The 17,054-nt window shown below is 34.2% G+C and overlaps 1 protein-coding gene across 2 annotated transcripts in view; it reads left to right on the forward strand.

The window, feature by feature from the left end:
- LOC110108489 overlaps nt 1–17,054 on the forward strand; it is a 31,714-nt gene that overhangs the window by 12,909 nt on the left and 1,751 nt on the right. For both annotated transcript variants that reach the window (XM_020839159.2, XM_020839160.2), the window contains 2 exons: nt 136–235; nt 16,765–16,975. In XM_020839159.2, the coding sequence (XP_020694818.1) occupies nt 136–235; nt 16,765–16,975 (311 nt within the window). The remainder of the gene's footprint in view (nt 1–135; nt 236–16,764; nt 16,976–17,054) is intronic.

Consider the following 17,054-nt stretch of genomic DNA (forward strand, 5'->3'; position numbering starts at 1 on the left):
TGTTAATTTACTAATCTATGTTTCAAGTGCATGTCCGTGCTTTATAGGCATTTGTTCAAGATCAGATATATGTTATTCCAAGTTGCTAAACTGTCAAATGATCATTAACACAGTTTTTTTTTTCCACTTTTTCAGGATACACGATACAAGGCTGGCAGAAATGCCTTTCATTGGCACAAGGTGTATGTATAGGCGTCAAGGAATGTGTCGAAGACTTCTTGAAGGAATTGAATATGTATGTTCTCGCTTTGTTCTTCATGATCAGTGTTCAACTTAGCATAGCAACCAACTGTTGAGTGCATTTTAATATTTTAAGTCTTGCTATGGCCTATCCTAATTCAAAAGCAATCTTATTGATTCTATTTATTTCGAACAATGCAAGCAAAGAGAATAATTCTAATCATGTTGACATTTTAAATTGGTCACGAAAGTATCTCCCATTCTCTGGCTGTTAAGATTTGGTCTCAAAGTGATCTTTTGCACAGTTGTACTCAGATTATTGGTTTTTTTTTTCTTTTAAATGAATTCAGGCTTGCCTATATTTTAACTGTAGTTCTAGGTTAGCTCAAGCCTAGTAAGAGCTAGTTTATTTTGAGGTATCTGGTTGAAAGTGATTGGCGGTCACTTTTGTAGCTGACTACGACTTTTTATCTGGTAAAAGGTGAATGAAATTGATTTTATTTTTGGAACTCACTTTCGGAAAGATGGGAAATGTGCTTCAATTATAGGGCCTCAAAGTCACCTTTATTATTATATAATAATATAATAACGTATAGTTAATGGGATGTGGGTTGGATTATTGTTTTTTCTTATATTAGTAACAAATAATATAAAGCTAATGGAACAATAACAACAACATCAAGCTTTTGTCCCACTACGTGGGGTCAGCTACATGAATCCTTTTTCTCCATTGTGTCTTGTTAAAAGGTTTTCGCTTGAGTAGATATAAAACTGAATATATGGAGTATAATTTTAGTAGTAATAGACATAGTGAGGGGATTGTGACTTTGGACGATCAAGTCAGTAATAAGAGTACACATTTTAGTTATCTTGGATCTATTGTTCAGAGTGATGGTGAAATAGATGGGGATATTATCAGCAGAATTCAAGTAAAAATAATTTTTTAAAATATTCATGTCATGATCGACATTTTAAAAACCGGACTGGACCGGCCGGTTCGTTTTAACAAAAACCGGCAAAGCAGGGAACCATATTTGAACCGATCAGATCGTCGGTCGGACCGTGAAACCAGCGAACCGTGAACCGGACTCGAACCGCCTAGTTAAACAGACGCTTCTCTCAGCTGTTTGATTTCAATCGTGCGGTATTTGAGAAATAAGTAAATAAGTATGTGAAGGAAAACCCTAATTGATTTCAATCGTGCGGTAACTCCCGAAGCTGTGCCTCTCCTCCGCTCCTACTCCTTCATAGCTGCAGCTCTTCCGTCGGTGCTCGGATCATTCGCGAACTAGCTGACGAAAGCAAGGACAAGAAGAAAGTAAACAGGCAAGAAAGATTTCTTTGAAGAGAAGATTAAATTGTTTCTACCAGAGGAATCATTGTAAGATTAGGAGATTTTGGCTTCAATAATGGTTCATCTCGTTAGTGTTTTGGAGATGTCAGCTCTCTAACAGGAAAAAATTGTCATCTCCTTCCTCTTTTACATGTTGCTATTGCAGCCTATCGTGGACTTAGCAGTGGCCTCGGTTTCTCAAATATCGTACGATTTTATAAGGCAGTAATCTTAGGTTAGTATTTTAAACTTCTTTTCTTCTATCTTTGTCATAAAATTTATCTTCTCTTTTTGTTTGTATAATTTATGGTGTTAATCGAATATGTATAATTGGTTCCTTTAAATTGAATGTTACATTGCTGCTTGCTAGTTTTGAGTTATTGATTGATGTTTCTTTTTCTTCTGTGAATTCCCATCTACACTTATTTTGGTGTAGAAGTTTGAATTTTTATTGTTTAGTGCGGATTTAGGGGAATGGGACAGAATTCTGATGTTCTTATTGCCCATTTGGGGCATTGAATTTGAAACCCTTTTCACTTTGTTAGGCGCTCTCGCTCTCCCATGGTTTTGGATAAATGAGTGGTATTTTGATTCATAACTCACTCCTGCAACTGTGCAGCTCTACTTGTTAGTGGAACATAATGGACAGATGTATTGGTTTGAATGGTGATAGAGCCATTGAGGTTCTTATCAACCACTTTCAAGTCTTGAAATATGTTTCTAACAAGTATCACCATTCTTCCACCTTGTTTCCAACAGGTATCTACTCCTTCGTCGCTTATGTTTTATAAACTTCATTGATGTCATATTTATATTATTTGATTAGTTTGATATGAAAATGAAATGTATATTGTATAGTGAATGTATTAGAGAAAAGTTTTTCATTCATTTTATAATTTTTAATAATATTATTATTTATTACGTCATCCGGTTCGACCAGTCGAACCGGTCAAACCGTAAACCTCTCGTTCCGGTCTGTTGTCCAGTCCGGTTTTCAAAACCTTGGTCATGATTATTCGATAAGTTTTACGCTGGCTGTCGACTACTTAACGCAACATTTTACTTTTCTCATCCAGGACTTGGGACATGACAACGACAATATTAATATAAAGCCAATGGGAGGATAGGTAAAAATAATAGTAAATGCAGCCCAGCTAAATTCAAGAAGTCTGTTTCTGTTTGCAAAACAAAATAGAGAAAATTAAGTTCACTTCAATGTAACTGAAATATCAAATTAACTCCTATCGTTTCAAACACTTATGTTGAAACAAACTGACAACATAAGACTATTCATCTTTGGACTGGATGGCTCACAATTGCGTAGTTATTATTTTCCCTTTGATAGTTGGACCTTCTGTCTTTCGTCATCTACTGATCTATGCCTGATATCTTTTTCATGTTATTCTTTCATCCTTTATATATATATATATCTCAATGATATTGGTTTGCATTATTTAATACTCATCTGTTTTAAAATCAATATGGCATATACTCATTATGTAACATTGAATATGTTCGCTTTTTTCTTTGGGAAATAAACTCTTTATTTATTTAAATTTTGTGCATCTCAAGAACTTTGGATAGTTTCCTTTTGAATGTGAGGTTGTTGTGTACTTCGAAGTACAGTGGATCCAATTGGAGTGATGCTTTGCAAGATTTTAAGAAACATGTAGTAAACTTGTTATTATTCATTAAATGTTTGATATAGGAGCATAGTTGACATGAGACATTTTGTTAAGCACTTCTCATTCCACTTCAGTTATTTTCGTTGGTTCTCGTTAGATCGAGCTATCAAGGGGCCTTTTTTGTAGTTGGATTTTTCTTATCTATGGCTTTCAGTTTTTTGACTTGGCCTTTTGATCGAGACATCAAAGTGTGGAAAGTCTATCGGAGACGTGGCCGTCGATCTACGAGCATGATTGAGTCGATGTACTTCTGAGTCGTATTATGTATTTTCTTTATTATTATTTTATGTTGTATTTGCTTTATTAGTTTTCCGTTTTTGCCCCATTTACTTAAGGGAGGTCATATGTAAGCCTAGAGGGCATCGACGTCTTTTAGTTTCTTGGGTCCTTTGTATGAGGCTATATCATGGTTTAAAATTGCGCAATATGAGGCTCGCCTTTGCGCAATTCCAGTAAAAAATGCCTCGATGCTTATGCCTCGAGTTTTTTTTATGAGGCTTGCGCCTCAAACTTGGTTGAGGCCCGCATTGAGGCCAGCCTCGCCTCACTGGCATGAGGCTTACGCCTCACGCTACATTTATTAAAACTTAAATAAATCTTGAAGTAAATGTCCGACATTGGACTCTATAGGAGAGGAGGAAGGGGAGAGAGCAGTTCACCATAATAATGATTCAAATGAAGAACCCCTTATTGATGACAGTGTTGATGACTTATGAGTTCTTATGTGATATGACATTGCTATTTATGTTTGGAAATCAGAATTATATGTTAATGAAAAGAATACTGGGATTTCAGAAAGATAGAATTTTGAGTTGAACTATATTTCATGTTATCTTATTATTGAGATATTTTGATTTCACTTCATATCTTATGCTTTTTTATGTTTTATATTATTCACTCATTAGAATATAACAAATTTATCATTTTATGTTTACGCAATCTTTTGATTTTGAGGCTTACGCCTCAAAACGCCTTGAGGCTTACGCCTCGCCTCACGAATGAAAAACACCTCAATACCCGAATATGCAATTTTAAACATTGGGCTATATATAATCCCTCTTGTTCTCTTTTCATATTAATGAATGATTATTATTGAAAGTCCAGCTTTTGTGTTTCTTGGCGAGTTTGTGAGTTTTGGAGAAGAGCCTTGGAGAGGCTAAGCATATTACCCAACAACCACACCCTCGGGTGAGTTCTTGGTTGATCTGAAACTAAATGTGATAAACAAGAATTGCAATTAAGATATTAATAGAAGTTTATGAACTTTACTTTGCTGCCAATAACTCTTTGTTTGCTCAAGTTAAAGCTTAAAAAAATATGGCGTTAAAAGATTAAGTAATAACAATTGGTTACAACTTGAGATTAGTTGGACTTGCAAAATAACAACCAAGATTAGTAGGTAATGCAAATAGCAATTGTAACACAAGCCTCAAATTTAAAATCTAGATCATTCACCTCGAGAGCCTTCACTCAATCTCTTGAAAGTGGAGGCTAGCGGAGGAGAATTGCAAGCACACTTAAGGATGCCGCTATCACACAAGTGACGCCGAGGGGACTAGTTGCCGGGGAAGAAACCGGAGTTGGAGAAGCGGTCGTCCGATAAGAGTCCATGGAGTTCTTAGTCGTTGAAGCTTGATAGTCTCGGCGAGACAATAAACGATGCAGTTGACGTAACGTTCGACGGTGCCATTGTACTCCCAATCCAGCTCGTAGAAGGGAGAGAGGAAGATGTCGATCTCTCCTTGGGCGTTGTAGGCAAAACGGTGATCAACTTTTGGATCCGCCATGCATTCTTGCCGAGAGATGAAGGAGCACCGATGGAGAGAAGAGGGAGAGGAGGTGGCGGCTTGGAGGGGGATGGTGTTGAGCCTGCTTGAGGGTTGGAGGGGGTCGGCTAGGGTGGGAGGCCAAGAGACAAAAGCATAAAATCTGAAATTCCTTCAGATTTTAGTGGGTTGGGAGGGATTTAATTTGAAAATTCAAATTAATCCAAAGGGGAGAGGGGCGTCAATGTGGAGGGGATTGGGGGCTGATTATGTGGGGGCAATTGGAGTTAATTTGGGGGAGAGAGAAGCCCAATGAAGGGGGCCGGCCACATAGAGAGAGGGAAGAGTGGAATTGTCATTAATTGAGTGGGGCCCACAACACTAATAAAAGATTTTAAGAAAATATGAATTAAATATCAGATTTTATATGAAGGGAAAGTTTCCTAATTAAAATGCTAGAAATTGGAAACCATTTGAATTTCAAATTTGAATTGAAATTCAATTAAGAAGTTTGCCTAAAAACGTGGATTTATTTTAGGAGAGTCATCAATGCCTCTTAGAAAATTTGTATTTCAAATTTGTGATTCCAAGAGGGGGGGCCGGCGGCTAGAGGTGTGGAGAGGGGAGGATGGGGGAGGGAGGCTAGCAACTGGGTGGTTGGTGGGCGGTGGCCGGCGGCTTGGGCGGCCCAAGGAGGCCGGCGGCAAGAGGGGAAAACTGATGCTAGAAGAAATAAGAGAAGAAAATGGAAAAGCTAGTTAGTTACTAACCTCAAGTACCACCTCCTCAAGAACTCACAAAGAGATCAACAATAAGAAAATTTCATTCATCAACCAAACATTACAATGCATGAGGCCTCTTTTAAATAGGCTAAGATAAAACAAAACTAAAAGACACAAATGCCCTCAGGGCTACACAAGCGACTAAATACCCGCAGGGGCAAACTAGGAAAATAAAATGCGAGAATAAATAAAAAATAAAGGCTATGGATCGTAGCCGTCGATCTGCGTCTCCGACGATGGTACACGTGTCAAAATCTGATGTCCTGATCGTTGGTTCTCTAACTCTTCCCCCACTCTTCTCTCCTTTGTACCCTTCTGCCAAGGATCACTCCAAAACCCCCACCACCCACCTCGTAGCCGCCACTTCCCCAACCCATAGCCGGCCAAATAAGAGCCTCCCTCCCCAACCACACCACTTCCCCCGCATATCCACCCGCCGGCTTCCTCCCTCCACCCTCACTCGTCGGCCGGCCCATCCTAAGCCTTTCCCTCATTTGTTTTCTTATTTCCTAATATAGATTGAATATAATTAGGATTAATTTTGAATTCAAATCCAAGTAATTTGAAATTCAAAATCTTTCCTAAAATATGAAATCTATTTTAGGAAGGTCTTTAAACCTTATTCAAATCAATCCTCAATTGAATAATATTTAATTTCTTTTCCCTAATTTAAGTTTCCCAATTAAAGCAAGCAATAAACACTTGTTATAAACCCCTCCCCCCCACCAAAAAAAAAAATTAAATCCCATTGGGATTTATTTCCAATTCTCCCAAAGCTCTCTTCGAAATAATTCCTAATTCCCCTTCACCACTCTTGGCCGAAATTTCCTAATCCCCTACACCCCTTACTTCTTTCGAAAAGCAAACATTGAGATTTGGATACAAATCCCCTAAACCCCTCTCATACCCGCCGCCCCTACCTTTCCTCCCTCCTCTTTAATTAATTCCACTTCTAAGGATTAATTAGAGGATTGGTTGACACCTTTTCCCTCCACTTTAATTTCCCAAAATCTGAACCTAGCTTCCCCAATCCACTCCCCCTTGGCCGGCCAACCTCTCTTGCCTTCTCCTACTTGAATTCTTGAGAGAAATCTCTCTTTCAAAGGAGAAACGACAAGGACAACAAAGGGACTTTTCATCCAATTCTTTCGACACAACAAGATCGTTGCATGGCCGATCCCGATCTTGATTACGACCTTGCCTACGACTAGCAAGGCTTCGTGCACATCCTTCACTCGACTTTCTTCGACGTCAATCCTAATATTGACAACACCGTCGATGAATACCTGGATCACATTCTAGATACGCTCGTGGAAGCCATAGAGGAGCAACTTGGTACCGTTTAGTGGAGGACTGCAACCCAATCGTGATAAAGGTTTACCAACCTTCCTTCTCTCGTATTTTCATTGTCTAACTTGCTCTTGTGGTTTTATTGATTTATGAAGATCTTGTTCATCTATTTATGCCAAGCCTAGTAATTGTAGGGCTTGAGTTTGATCTCTATGCTTTAAATCTCATTGTTAGGGTAGGGATTTTGTTTGAAAGCTACTTCATTTGCATGTTATTGATATTCTACGTTATTTTGATAAATCAAGCATTTGACAAGCGGCTTAGCCTAAATGTAGACACCCCTTTCTTGTTTTATTTTATGGTTTTAAATTGCTATTAGCTTTAATCATAATTGTTTTTATCAAGGAATCATGTAAATTCTTATTACATCCATTTAAAAGCATCCTACTCTTGCATCACCTTTAGAGGCTCTGTTTTATGTAGCATTTTCTTGATTTCATATTTTCCTTGAAGACAGAGTAAGAGGTATTTAACACTTAGCTTTATGATTAGAAATATGGTATGAGATATTTACAAAACACAATTTGTTATTGATGAGATTATTAGTTGGACTTGCTATTTATTTTACTATTCGGATTCAATTCCTTGATCAAGTGAAGGATTTGGAAGAATTTCGATATAATTTATTTTCTTGTTTAAATGTCTCTTTTTTATGGTATATTCTTTCTCTCTTTAAGTTCTCCTTCTATGTTTTTTTAAGTTGTCAACTTTGATGATATATCATTTTTGATGATTTTGTGAATTTAAAATCATTTATCCGACTTTCTTCATTTTGAAATTCTGGTCATTTTCTCAAGTAGAAGATTGTTGATTTTACTTCTAAATTGATTTTCATCTTATTTTTAGTTCTTCGAGGACAATGCATAATCGTCTAAGAATAAGATTTGCATCTTCCGAACATTGTGTGCATATTGTATGTTTTTTACTGCTTATCTTACATTTGCATTAAAAATACTTACATCTGCATTAAAAATGCTTGATCATAAGTTATTGTATATTATATTTGGTGTTAGATATGTAAATAAATACAAAATTTAGTTTTATGTGTAAATTCTCCTAAATTAAAAATATTGTCAGATAATGCTATAGTTAATTTACAAGTGAAATGCACATATACTCAAATAAAGCTGATTTTGCTTTAAGTATTAATCTCATGATTTTTAATTGAACTATTAGTCTCTTCATATGGTGATACAAGAAGAACTTGCACTATAGGTTTAGCAAATTTTGACAATGAAATAATTAAATATGGTACATTAATAATAAAGTTAAATTGCAATGCCTATATTCTCACTCAACTATTAAAAAAGCGGACGAGGTGTCCGCATTGAGTCACGCTTTAAGTCGAGCCGAAGTCATGCGTATCGGGGCTTATGCCTTGAACCATCCAGCGAAGCCTACGATTTTTTCGCACGAGGCGTATGCATCAAAGCGTAACGCCTCGAGGCAGTACGAGGCACCGCCTTGAAACTTTTTCTTCGGTATATATGTAAATACGATGCAGCCGATTTGTGTTCGCGTATTCGCGTATAGAATTAGGGCTTCCTGTGAGAATTGAAAGGCGAACTGGAGGCGAAGCCGTGAGGGAAAGAGATGAAGCCGTGAGGGAAGGAGATGAAGCCGTGAGTGCAGGAGACTAAGTCGGAAGGAGACGACGCAGGAAACGAAGCCGAAAGCAGGAAACAAAGCCGAAGTTGTGAGTGCAGAAAACGTTCAGGCCTCGGTTAGGTCGGAAGAGCAGGTGAGCAATGTTGTGGGCCTTGACTTTGATGTGCAGTGATGAAAGCTTAAGTAACTCTTGATTTGGTTTTCTTTCATTCGCCCGCTCAGTACATACTTGGTACTGTTAGGTATCGCTAGGTACATACTCGGTACCGCTAGGTACATACTCGGTACCGAGCCAGTACCGCTCGGTACTGAGCGGTACATGCTCGGTACCATTAGGTACATTCTCGGTACCGAGTCAGTATCGCTCGATACAGAGCCAGTAGTACCGAGCAGTATATGCTCGGTACCGAGCGGTACATGCTCGGTACCGCTTAGTATTTTTTCATACAAAGAACTTACGAACTTTAAAAACAAGCAGAATTTCATGTAGAACGTTGGTGGAGTCAGTTTTGATATGATATTCCTGAATTGAAAGCTTTTGTAGTTAAAGTTCTTAGCTTAATATGTTCGGCTTCTGCTTGCGAGCGTAATTGAAGCATCTTTAATTAAATTAATACTAAGAGAAATCGATTGGCGACAGATCGAATGAATAAACTAGTTTATGTTATGTTTAACAAAAAACTGAAAGATAGACATCTCAAATTATAGAAGCAAGGAAGCATTGATCATGAAATTGATCATTTACTTGTTGATGATTTACAATCTGATGATGAATGGGTTACTCCTAAGAATGTTGATGTTTTTGAAGTTGAAGCAGAAATAGAAACTCATGTCAATGAAGACAATGAAGCAGTTACTCATGTATATAAAAGAAAAAGCCAAAGTGAGATTAGAGCTTCAAAAAAATTCAAAGGTATTCTTAAATATAATGAATTATTTTTTATGCTATTATTATTTTATTATAGAGCTAATGAAATATTAACTGATATAGGGGATATTGGAAAAAAATATTATAAATGAAAAAGAGTTTGAAAGTTTGAGGATAACTTTGACATTAATTATGAAGATTCTTCTGAAGACAATCAAAGTGAGCCTGCATTGGGTCTTGATCCTAAAAGGATGTTTTATTTAAGTTTATTTTAAATATTCTTTTCTAGTAATATACTAATATTATCTTAGAACAAATCATCAAATTCACAATTGACATAATATTTTATTATTTTTTGTCATTATTCATAATTTTAAATTACTTTATTTTTATCATTTTTGAGACTTACGCCTCAATCCGCCTCACCTCGCTTAGTCAAAACGCCGCGATTCTCGATTTCACCTTTTAAAACGTTGTTCTCACTAGACATTTGCAAGAGGTTGTACCCTGGTGTATGCGTTTTGTTGATGATATTCTTCTTGTTGATAAGACTAGAGGAGTTGAAGGTAAACTTGAATTATGGAGGATAACCTTAGTCTAAAGACTTTCGTTTGACTAAATCTAAACTGAATATATGGAGTGTAATTTTTTGTAGTAATAGTTCTTGTGGGGGGATTATGACTTTAGGTGATCAAGTCATTAATAAGAGTACACATCTTATTAGATATCTTGGGTCTATTGTTCAGAGTGATGGTGAAATAGATTGAGATATTATTAGTAGAATTCAAGTTGGATTGTTGAAGTGGAGGAATACATTGGGCTAGTTGTGTGATAGAAAAGTCTCTCTCAAACTTAAGGAAAAATTCTATAAGATGATGGTTAGACCTGCAATGATTTATGGTGCAGAATGTTGGCCATTAAAAGAAAAGCATAATATTAAGTTAAGTGTTGCAGAGATGAGGATGCTCAGGTGGATGAGTGGCTTTATTCTTAGAGACAAGATAAGAAATGAGCATATATGTGAAAATGTTGGAGTAGCTCCATTGGAACATAAGATTAGAGAGAGCCGCCTTAGATGGTTTGGTCACATAAAACGGCGGCCTTTTGATGATCTGGTTAGGAAAGTAGATGTGTTGGAGTTGACTTATGCTAAGAAAGGTTAGGTAGACCTAAAAAGACTTGATTAGAAAATATTAGAAATGATATTCTTTATTAGATTTAAATGAGAATTTAACTTTTAACAGGGCACAATAGTGAAAAAACAATTCATATAGTTGACCCCAAATAGTGGGATCAAGGCTTGATGTTGTTGTTGTTGTTGTTTTTGTTTATATTTTACATGTTGAACTATTGGGAGAGGTGTTCATGAGTAGTAAGAAATAATTTTTGGAAAAAAGTTAAAACATTTATAATTCAAGAAATAAGCTTGGCAAGAAAATAATCAAATTGTTAATGTTTGTAAATCACATTCATAATAAGGTTTACTACTAAAGGATTTGCTTTTATATGTCATAATGGATCTAATTTTTATATTAAATCTTGATCAAAGATTGAGATAGTAAATGAGGTGGGAATTGACTTTTGTGAGTCTTTTGTCCCTTGGAATTAAGGGGCCCTTGCAATTGTGATAGCTTTTAGGAACTTTTAAAATAAAATTGTCTGATTTAGTATATTTAAATATTTTCTAATGTAGATGCATGATGGGATGTTCAAAATCACGCACACAATATCAAATTATAGTTCAATGCTTCTAATATTGACAATTATTCTCCACTTGAGATGAAAATAAAAAGTTATTGCAAAATATGCCAAGCTATGATACGCAGACATGGACAGAACAACACATACATGACATGATATGTACACGGGACACGTAAATTATTAAAAATATAGGACACTTTTTTATCGGATATGGTATTATAATTTTTATATTTTAAAAATAGTGTCTATAAATTGAGTAAGAAGAATATTATGAATAATTGAGAAATAATAAATCATTTAATTAGGATTTGTGCTTAAAATGATTCATATTAGGATACCGAGAATTGGGCGTCAATGTCAAGCGTCGAGAGGGGAGATGACAATGCTATCAAATGTCGGGCATTGAGCGTTGATGACGAGATAACGTCGGTTGTCCATGACTCCATGTTGAGATAATGTTGGTTAAACATGAGATGTCAAGACGACGTGGTGACATGATTGTGTGGGTAGAAATTGCTAGTGTCAAATTTTGATTTTCAAATGATTTTGAAACATTGATGTTGTGATGATGTTAGACATCAATGTTGCGATAGCATTGGGTGTTGTTGTGAAGCCTTAGCTGCAATTTGCAGATATAAATAAAAATGGTATGTTTGAGAAATGTGGTATTGAGTGCGGACAATTGATTTGTGGCAATTAAGAGGAAATAAAAATTAAGTTTTATTTTTAATAAATAAAAATTGAAATATAAGAAATTATATTTAAAAATTTTCATAAAATATTTAAGACATGCATGTCCAATTTATTTTAAATATAATTTTAATCGGACATGTCTTAGGCATGTCTAATATGTATCGGAGGCGTGTCGAACGCGTGTTGTGTCCGATGTGTTAGACACTGCATACCTCATTGAGGAGAAGTGTAGGTGCAGCATAGATGCCAAGTAATAATTTAGTGGTGGTTTGATAGAAATCTCACACAAAAGGCAGGATCATTAAAGAATTTCATGATTGATTGGAAAATCACTTTAGGATTGGGAAAATAGATAGATTGCACCATATTTGAATGTATTAATCATGCCAAGCATCAAATAATAATTCAGGTCTCATTCTGGTACAAAGAGAGAACTTTTACTAGAAATTTTTAGTTTTCACTTGCATAAATCTAAAATGAATCCCCATATAACCAACCGCTTAAATAAAGAGATTTTTTTTTAATCAAAGTAGAATATTAATGGAGTTTTCTTCTTGCATGCCTCAAGCACCCTTATTTATAATCGCAATTTCCTCTTAAATAACAAAAAACAATATAGGAATGCCAACCTGTCAACCTCTTCCCAAAAAGATTGAGTTGCCAATTTAATGTAAAAAAAAAATGCTGAAGAATCGTTATCAGTTGGCTTTTGCTACAACCTGAATTTTTGCAATATAAGGTCATGGTAACAACATATCCATAAATCACATAAGAAACCACAAGTCATGGCAAAAAGCAAGGCCGCAAGACACGATTGAAATAGGGATGAAAGTCTTCTAATAGATACAATCCGGCATCAATCTGAGTAGGAGAATTTAACTCCAATGAATTGCTCTGTTGATATTTTTCAAGTATGACATAATTGTCGCACTTCCTGTGCTGAAATTTATGAATAATTACTTGTAGTCCTTTTTTGTCCATGCTATATGATATCTTAGTTATTTATTATCAACAATGGATATGATTTTAGCTTCAAAATCAGCTTTAGACATAAAAATAATATGGAAATTATAGTATCATGTAGACGATGTGCTAGTGATGAACTTTAAAGGAATTGGAAAGTGGGGAAAATCTTATGCATTTGTAATCAAAATCACATATATTGATCCGATGATTAATACAAAAATTTCTTAAAAATTTTCAATTCGTAAGCATTCATCCTAATGCGTTGCATGATTTAATATGTTAGTGCTTTCGTAGAAATTAACTTTTTAGGGCTTTTATAAGATATCTCTGAGGATTTAAATAATTCATTGTTTTATCATCTAATTTTAATTTCATATATCTCATATTGATATCTTCAATAGACTTTAGTCAGTTTCTTGCAAATATTTTCATGCGAATCATGCTTATAATCAATAAATAATGCAAAGGAATTAAATACCAAAATACTAAAATGCTTCTTGATGAATACTAGTGAAGGCACTATAATTATGGACCTTTAATTGGCATGGGGATGGTTTTTTAAATATTCAGTTTCATTTAAGATAATTATAAGATAATTATCATAATAAATCTTTTGAATTGTTACCTTTTTTATGGATTTGTGATTCAGGAAATCGATAACCAAAATTTTACTTCAATTTGATTATTCATCATAGTAATAATATGACTAAATAATATCTCAAGAAACTTTTTATTAATTTGATCAATTAATTCGTTAAATGTAATAAACATGATTTGTCCTTTTTCACATTCAGAAATATATTCTATTTCGATTAGAAGTTCAATCATATATGAACTCTTATATTCCATTTCTATCAGAGGTTCGTCTTTGACAATGTGTTTTTTTATGTGGTAATTTCTCCATCCTATTTTAGTCTATGTCATTTTTATAGGTTCCTATGGTCGAAACCTTAAACCTCCTTCCATATATGAAATTAGAACTTGGATATTGAAGGAAGAATTGAGCACCACCAAAGCTATCATTAGAAGATTAAGAAGACATGACCACAAATCATAATAATCTAGGATGGTTGGTTAGATATAAGAACTTTATCAATATTCTTTTTAAAAATCCCTTTGGCACTATCTTTTAACATCTATTGTAGCGTCAAACAATGTGAAAGATGCTTAATACATTTCTAAATTACTTGACGGGTTATTAAGGAATCAAAGATCATCTTGTTGTCTCAATTTTTTATGAAAATGCAAGTGCTTGTAAGATTGTAGAAGATAAATTGATGAAGAGAAAACATCTTTATTGAACTCCATGTGTAGTATATTATATTGGTTTAATACTTGAGAAATTTTGGGACTTTCAATAGCATGAGACTGTTTTAATTAAAAGAAAGAAAATAAACGTGTTTACCTATGACTATATTTTAGTTTTAGCTTTAATGTTGTTCTGTAAAAAAGAATTCATTAGATTTTCAACCAGTAGATTTTCTGCAGTGTCCTTTGCAAAATAGCTTAGAAACTAGGCAACCTTTGGAAGTTTATTTTTACACAATGGTTAAGTTATGCATGCACAGAGAATAATGAAGGGAAAGAAGTCAGAAATATTGTTTTAAATGAGAGTTTTGCTAAGTGTATGTTATGCTATCGCAACAGCAAGGCCTTTAATTCATGTCTTGAGAATGGTGCTGCTGCAAAAAAAAAAAAAACAAAGGGTTTCATTTATAATTCTATGTATGAGGCAAAGTGTTGATAATAAAAAACTTAGGTGGAGATCAGGATTACTATAAGAAAATTTGAGAGATTATTACTGAAAAATGAGAGCCTCAATTGCATTGATATTGACATGCAATTGAATGTTATCTAAAACCTTAATATCAGTATGATGAGAACAAAGTTTATAGAGATTAAATTCAGTTTGTATCATTGTATGGATAGAAGGATTTTTAGTTCATTAGAGAGATGGAAGGTTGATCTCCAACTTGTAGCTTTAAAAAATAAGGATTCGTTGAATTTTAACAAGCTAAAAACAATATGGCTAAGCTTTACCCTAGTAAGTAAAATCATAGTTTCTATGGAAGTGAACTTTTGTCGCGTATATATATATACACACTTCCAAATTACAAATGTTTGCATTCAAAGTGTGGGACATGCATGCTCTTCATCAGGGTAACGAAATTCATTCCAACAGAAAAAATGGCTTGACTATCATAAGTATAATCTCATTGATTTACATAATGTATAACTAGATATTAGAAGATGGACATTTGAGGAAGAAAATTTTGGAGATGATGAAGATCCCTTAGTCATTCATGAAACTCCATCTGAAGAAAATGATTTTTGCAGAATAAAAATTGAGTTTCATCCTCATAATTACTAGAGGAAAATCTCGGTGGTGATTTTTATGTAGGAAAGACAAATAATAGCAACAGTTGATGAGCAAGTGATAAAAAGGTTTGTATAAAATATTATATAATATAAAATATAAAAGATCTACATAGTCATTATTTTAATTAATATTCTTATTGAATTTTATTGACTAGGAAAGAAGAAGATTATTGAGGCTGAAGATAATGAAGAAGAATGGGAGGATGTTGCACAACTGATGATAATAGAGATGAGAAAACAATCAATTATGATAATGATTTTAAAGAATATCCTTCAAGTGATCAGAGTGAGAGAGGTATTTTAATTTGGAGTCTAAGTCAGAATTAGTTTATTTTAGGATGTGTTTACTTATTTATTTTTTTCTTCTTATTTATATATATATTTTTTTATTTTAGATTTCTTGCTTATTATAGGGCTCTTGTATGCCTTTTCATGATATTTCATTGTGAATTAAAAATATTATTTTCAATTTTTTATTTTTCATTTTTTTAATTAATTTAATGTATAATTTTGAGGCTTACATCTCAAAAAGCCTTACAGGCTTATGCATCACCTCACGAAAAGAAAAACACCTCAATACTTCATACATAATTTTAAACCTAGTCTCAGAGTTATCCCTATTTTTCAAGAGTATGTTTGCGGTAACTTGTTATTGAACATCAAATACATTGGTCAAGAACACAGAACGTCTTCATGTTTTGCTGACTGCTAATTTTTTTTTATTAGATTAATAATATTATTGTTTTCTTACTTATTTCTCTTTTAGGGGAATGTATGAATAGATCTTTGGCAAAAATTAATTTTGAGTCTACATTAGAACTTGATAAGAATAAAAATTATTAATTTTTTAGTATTGCTTGGCTAGTTATCATCCAGGGAAAAAAAGATCATTTTACTAGGAATGATGCCTAAAATCATATTATTGAAGTACCATTTAAAAATAGAATTTGTTACTTTTACTTGTACCTGCATTAGCACGGGAGGTCCCTGCACTTGGTATGTCAATTTTATTGAAATTAAAACTCAAGTTTTGGAATAAAATCATTGAATTTGAGTAACAGGTGAAGCATATATTACTGGATATTCTATCATACAATTCTGGCCATTGATTAATGAATAGGTGGAGCGTGCTTGATTATGGCATTTCCTCTCTTCCTGGTTCTGATGGAGGTGATTCAGATCAACGGTCTTGATTTACATTATGAATGATCAAATTCCAAGCTTTACAAGAAAGGAAATGAATAGGAAAAAACAGAGTTTTAAATTGATGGTGCGGGAAACTTTTACATTACACGTTTGTTGTTTCCATGCTTACATTTCATCTGCTTTACGTGCAATGGAATGATATTTTGTTTATTTAGTGCTGAACAAATTAATATAGCTTTTTAAAATATTTTGCGTGCAATCTCTTTAAATTTACACTTCTGAGATGCATAATTTTCCTTATTTTCAGGCGCTTCGTTCTCTTTCTATTAGAAAATTGATAATACCTGCAATATCTGAGCTAACGGAGACGTGGACTGCTGTTTTTGGCTTTAAGCCACTTGACATTTCGCAAAACCAAGAATTAAAATCTGTAAACATGCTGGTTTTCCCTGGCACTGGTCTGCTACAGAAGTCTTTGCTAAATGACTCAACTGAGAAGCTTACAAATCCCGAACTAGGTAAGCAGTGAACTTCAATTCCTTTTTTTTGGTTGAACATTTCTTCATCTTGCTACATTATTAGCGTTATTGTAGTTTT

Source organism: Dendrobium catenatum, unplaced genomic scaffold, assembly GCF_001605985.2.
Source record: "Dendrobium catenatum unplaced genomic scaffold, ASM160598v2 fragScaff_scaffold_72, whole genome shotgun sequence".
Lineage (NCBI taxonomy): Eukaryota > Viridiplantae > Streptophyta > Magnoliopsida > Asparagales > Orchidaceae > Dendrobium > Dendrobium catenatum.